Consider the following 5,012-nt stretch of genomic DNA (forward strand, 5'->3'; position numbering starts at 1 on the left):
GAGGGCATGCTCCTGGAATGCTGCTGTGGAGAGGCCTCTGGTCCTGCAAACATCTGCTCTAGACACATGTGCAGGGCACACAGGAACTGGGTATCCAGCTCGTCCTCCCCATGTTGGCCTTGACACTGTGATGTCAGGCCTCACGAGCTCAGCACACTGCCTGTGCAGACAAACTGTAGGGAGACATTGAATTGGCCCCTTTGTGGTTTGACCATTGTCACTTTGCCAGTCACTGGATCCCTAAGCAGAGTCTTCCAATCTGGACATCTGTTCTCTATGGACAACAGATCAACATTCCCTGACCCATTACCGATCCCAGTCCTGTCCCAGCTGCATCGGATACCACCTAGGTATGTTCCTGGAGGATTTTTTTCCTGAGGAAGTATGCTAAGTTCCAGGTTTCCATCCAAATTGTGTAGACATCTGAACAACCTGTTGGATACGACAAACATACACATTTTTGATTTTTCAAATGAAAAATACATGGTGAAAATGAAACATAAAATACATATGCATCATCTCTACATACTCGCCCTACTCCTCACTGCGTCTGCCTCCTGACTAATACGTATGCATCATCTCTCACGTACTTCCCTACTCCTCACTGCATCTGCCTCCTGACTCTTTCAGAGGATCCACTTTGTTGTTGAACACACGCCCGGTTTGTGGATTTGAAGCCCGCGGGAAGCAACACAATCTTGACAGGCAAACTCTGATTCTCCTGCACAGTCCGCTGAAGCACTCGATGTTCTGAGGGAGGCATGATTTTTCCATGTTAGAGTCAGGTCCAGGTGGCAGGGGCATTTCTTCTTCTACCCTGCTGTGGTAGACACATGGGGCAGATGCGGCCTTGGTCGGTGGCGCATGGCTCGAAGTGGGGCTTTTCTTTTGAGGACACCATAGAGACATGGAGACACTCTGGTTTATCTTCTGCCTTGATAGTGTCAGGACATCAGGCAGGTGCTGTTGTGAAGGCCGGGTATGAAGAAGGCCAAAGGTGGGCTCACTGGCTCTTCTTTTTAGGTAACAACCAGATGTTAAAGGAGGGACTGGAGAGGGTGGAGGTGCAGGACCAGGGTCTGCCGTAGTGACTGAGGAGGTGGAGTCAAGCCCCTGGTGTAGCTGTTCTTGTAGTAACAGGTATGTCCCCATTATCTCATCGTATTTCCGCTTCTGCAGTGAGTCAAAGATCTCATTGGCAGCAAACCCATGGTCAAACAGCTTGTCAACAATTTTAGGATCTGGGTAGGGGTCACTAGAGATGTTTTCTTCAGGGTTCTTGACCCATGGATGGTGCTGAATATCTTCAGTGGAGGGTCTCCTCTCTGGGACAACTGTTAAGATTTGGTGAATGAGATTTTCAAGTTGCCCACAGATGTGAGCTGGGATGTCATACATCCCAATAGTGATGTTTTTCTTGGTCTCTTCCAGGGTGCTTCCTCTGAAGGGGTGGTGCCCAGTTGTCATAAAGTACAGCAACACACCCAGACTCCACACGTCTGCCTTCCTCCCATCGTAGCCTTCCCTCAGAACCATTTCTGGGGCATTGTAGCTCTTGGTCCCACAGCACCCATACAGCACAGTGCCAGCTCCACACCTGGTAGCAAGGCCAAAGTCTCCCAGCTTGACATTTCTCTGTGCATCTAGCAGGATGTTATGGGGCTTCAGGTCTCGGTGGACAATGTCATGGTCATGGCAGCACCTTATGGCTGACACTAGCTGCCCAAATATTTTCTGTGCCTGTTCCTCCTGCAGCCTGCCTTCTTCCTTAACCAGTTGGTACAGATTGCCTCCCGGCACATACTCTGTTATTATATAGCAGTATTTTGTGGTCGTTAAAACCTGGAAGAGGCGGATGATGTGTGGATGTTGCACGGTTTCCAGTACTGCTATCTCTGATAGAACGAGGCGCAGGTGTTTCTTCACATTTTCTACAACTTTAATTGCGACGGGCATGCCTGTGAGGCGATGGAGGGCCAGTTGTACACAGCCAAATCCACCCTGGCCGATGGTGAACAGCATTTTGTATTGCCGGTCTAGGCCCCCATCTCGGGGGAGGCTGGCCATGAGGCTTGGTGTTTACTGGCCTCCTGTCCAGAAAGGTTGTGCCGGAGATCAAATAAACAGCTCCAATTAAGATACGAATGAGGGAGTCCCACAGGTCACAGAACCAGCTCCCTGGTCTCTGGACAGAAATGCAGCCCAGGCTACAGCCTTATTCTTCCGTCTCAGTGACTGTTTGTGAGGTCAGAGCAAGAAATGGACCAATAGCAGCAGGCTGTAGCCTACAGTGACTGTCTCCCTGTCTGACCACAGGCAGCTTTCCCCTACTTAGGAAAAGGCAACTAGCGTCCCCCAGCTTCGGCTTCAGTGGATCAAAGAGACAGATGCTTACTCGTTGAGATTCCAGCCAGCACAGTGGCAGTGGCCTTTGTAGCTGTATCCTAAGGATCTCAAACTGTGTCTGGCCCTTTAAGAATGAGGTGCAGTTTGAACAGGTATCCTACAAAGAGACAAAGTCCTTAGGAGATTCTGTCAAGGCCATGTTTACAGTCTTCCATTCTTGGGGCCAGGGGAATAACGGGCATGGGCATGGGGAGCTCTTGGTCACTCTCTATCCTGAACCTGTTAGTCCTGGTCCTGGTCCAGGGGCTTGCTTCTGGTGTGATGGAACAGGGCACTTTAAGTGTGAATGCCCAGAAAGTAGGACAGAACCCCCTGGGGTCTCTTGGGCATGGGGTGGCTTTCTTCTTTAGGAAGCAGAGATAGTTGGAAGAAGAGGACCCTAGGCTGTTACTGTGCCTGTTCACCTCATGGCGTCCAGGGCAACCACTGTGGTGACTCAGCTCCTTATAGATAGGAGATCTGATTTCTCTCTTGTGATCCTGAGTGTTGATTGGCCTTCTGACCAGTGACCAGGGACGATCAGGACAGCTGCTAGAGCACGGTTGCTCCCTCTCATCTGCTTCTCGAGCCATCTCCAGTCAATCCTCTCATAGTTCCTGAAAGTCTCTATTTTGGATCTTGCCTCTGAACCAGATTTTAATCTCTTGCTGTCTTTGAGACAAACATAAACTAGTTCATAAGGAGTGGTGGGAACTGAGAGACCAAAGTAAAACGTCCACTCTGTCCCGACTCATCTTCCCAATCATGAGCACATCTCCACCTCCTGAAGGAAGGGACTAGGGTACTCCATGGCAGTGGGGCCAGCGTTCATGTGCTTGCTGTCTCACACCATGACCAACAGCATCTTAGGGAGGAAGGGGTTTATTTAGCTTGTGTATCCCAATCAAAGCCCATCACCGAGGAAAGTCAGGGTAAGGACTCAAGCAGGGCAGAGGCAAGAGCCCTGGGGTAAAGTTAGCTTGCTCAGCTTGGTTTCTCATATGAAACAGGACCACTGCCCAGGGCTGCCCCCCACACACAGCGGGCTGGTAGAGCCTCATCAGTGATGAAGGAAGTGGTCCACAGACATGACCACAGGATGAAGTGATGGAGGCAATTTCTTATTGAGTTTCCCTTCCCGTGACTCGTTTGTGTCAGGTTGGCAAAAACCAACCAGTCGTCCTGCCCTCTCTGTCAGAGACTACTTCCTTCCTGTTCTGTATATTGGGAAGTGGCAGGGACTGTTAAGAAGGTGGTGGCTCCAGGATCAAGGGTGCTGGGGACAAGTTGCCTCAGTGGAATGGCGGTGAGAGCAGCAAGAAGAGGCTCACAGGCTTTCCTCTCATTGTAACTGCTTCTCCTTGGAAGATCACTACTGGAGGATGCTCAGGGCCTCTGAAAGTTCCTCCTTGCTGTCTCCTGACACGCGTCATGCACCGACATACATCCCTCAGTGCAGCGCACCATGCCCGTCTGCACTCCATGTGCTACCCTACAGTTCGTGAACCGGGCAAGGGGCTGGAGATTGAAACACACAAAGACACACCGACAGAGACACGGGTCATCCTTGAAACAAGAATGTTCCCCTTTATTGTTCTGGGGCAGCTTATATAAGAATCCTTAACTGATAGCCACACCCCAGCCAAACCCACCAGAAACCACTCTCCTGCCATCAGGAACTTCTGAGGGTCTCATGCTCAGAGCAGCCGTGGGCTGTCTAAGAGTAGAGGGAAACAAGTTGTTTACAAGAAATTCAGGATCTGGGGGTTCACCGCTCCCAACATCTTATCCCCCTTTTTCTTCTCTCTTTTCTTTTCCTCAACAATCTTTTAGGGAGTTTGGGCAGCATCAGTCTGTCTGGTTGCTTCTTGCTAAGCGGGGGCGCTGCATTCTTGGGGGTATTTTACTGTTACATTTCAGGGGGTCTCAGTGAATCAAACCACATGAATCTGGAATGAATCCTCGGGTTCTCATCCTCTGTGGAGACAAAAGCAGAACCTCTTTTCCAAAGCATCAAATACTTAGGCCCGTTTTTTAAAGTCAAAATACCTTTCTTAGCAGTTCCCAGAATCAAATGTCTTTCTCCAGTCCAGAATACAAAAGACAACATCATCAACATAATAACATCTGTGCACATTTTATCTTTTTGAAGCCTTCAGTTCACCCTCCCGCCTCCTCTTTATTACTTTCCTACTGGCCAGTCTTCCAGAGGGCATCCCTCAGATCGTCTCTGGGGATGAAAACACACATACCAATCTTCAGTCCACCCTCACCATTCCAGAGGGCGATCTCTCAGGGACCCCTAGTACCCGATCTCTGTGGAACCTCCACTTGTGGTGCCTGTACTACAGGGCCATCCACAAGACGGGCAAGGGCCTAGAGATTTAAACACACAAAGACACACAGACAGAAACACAATTCATCCTTGAAACAGGAATATCCCAAGAATACCCCCTTTATTGTGTGTTATTCTTTTGGTCCCTGCCCTAGCCACGCCCACTCCTTTTAACCTCTGACCGCCTGTGATTGTTCGCTCTCTCTCTGTGTTCTCTCCCGGTGTACACACGGGCTTTGCCTCTCTCCTCTCTCTCTCTCTCTCTCTCTCTCTCTCTCTCTCTCTCTCTCTC

At 49.9% G+C, this 5,012-nt stretch overlaps 2 protein-coding genes across 3 annotated transcripts in view; one reads left to right on the forward strand and one right to left on the reverse strand.

Moving 5' to 3' along the window:
• Positions 1–5,012, forward strand: part of LOC113458407 — a 16,801-nt gene that overhangs the window by 9,810 nt on the left and 1,979 nt on the right. The gene's annotated exons all lie outside the window — the stretch shown is intronic.
• Positions 19–2,490, reverse strand: LOC101980766 (putative sperm motility kinase W). The gene has a single exon (XM_005367587.2). It carries the CDS (start codon positions 2,065–2,067, stop codon positions 595–597), a length of 1,473 nt encoding a protein of 490 aa, XP_005367644.1. The 5' UTR covers positions 2,068–2,490; the 3' UTR covers positions 19–594.

Source organism: Microtus ochrogaster, unplaced genomic scaffold (genome assembly GCF_000317375.1).
Source record: "Microtus ochrogaster isolate Prairie Vole_2 unplaced genomic scaffold, MicOch1.0 UNK20, whole genome shotgun sequence".
Classification (NCBI taxonomy): domain Eukaryota; kingdom Metazoa; phylum Chordata; class Mammalia; order Rodentia; family Cricetidae; genus Microtus; species Microtus ochrogaster.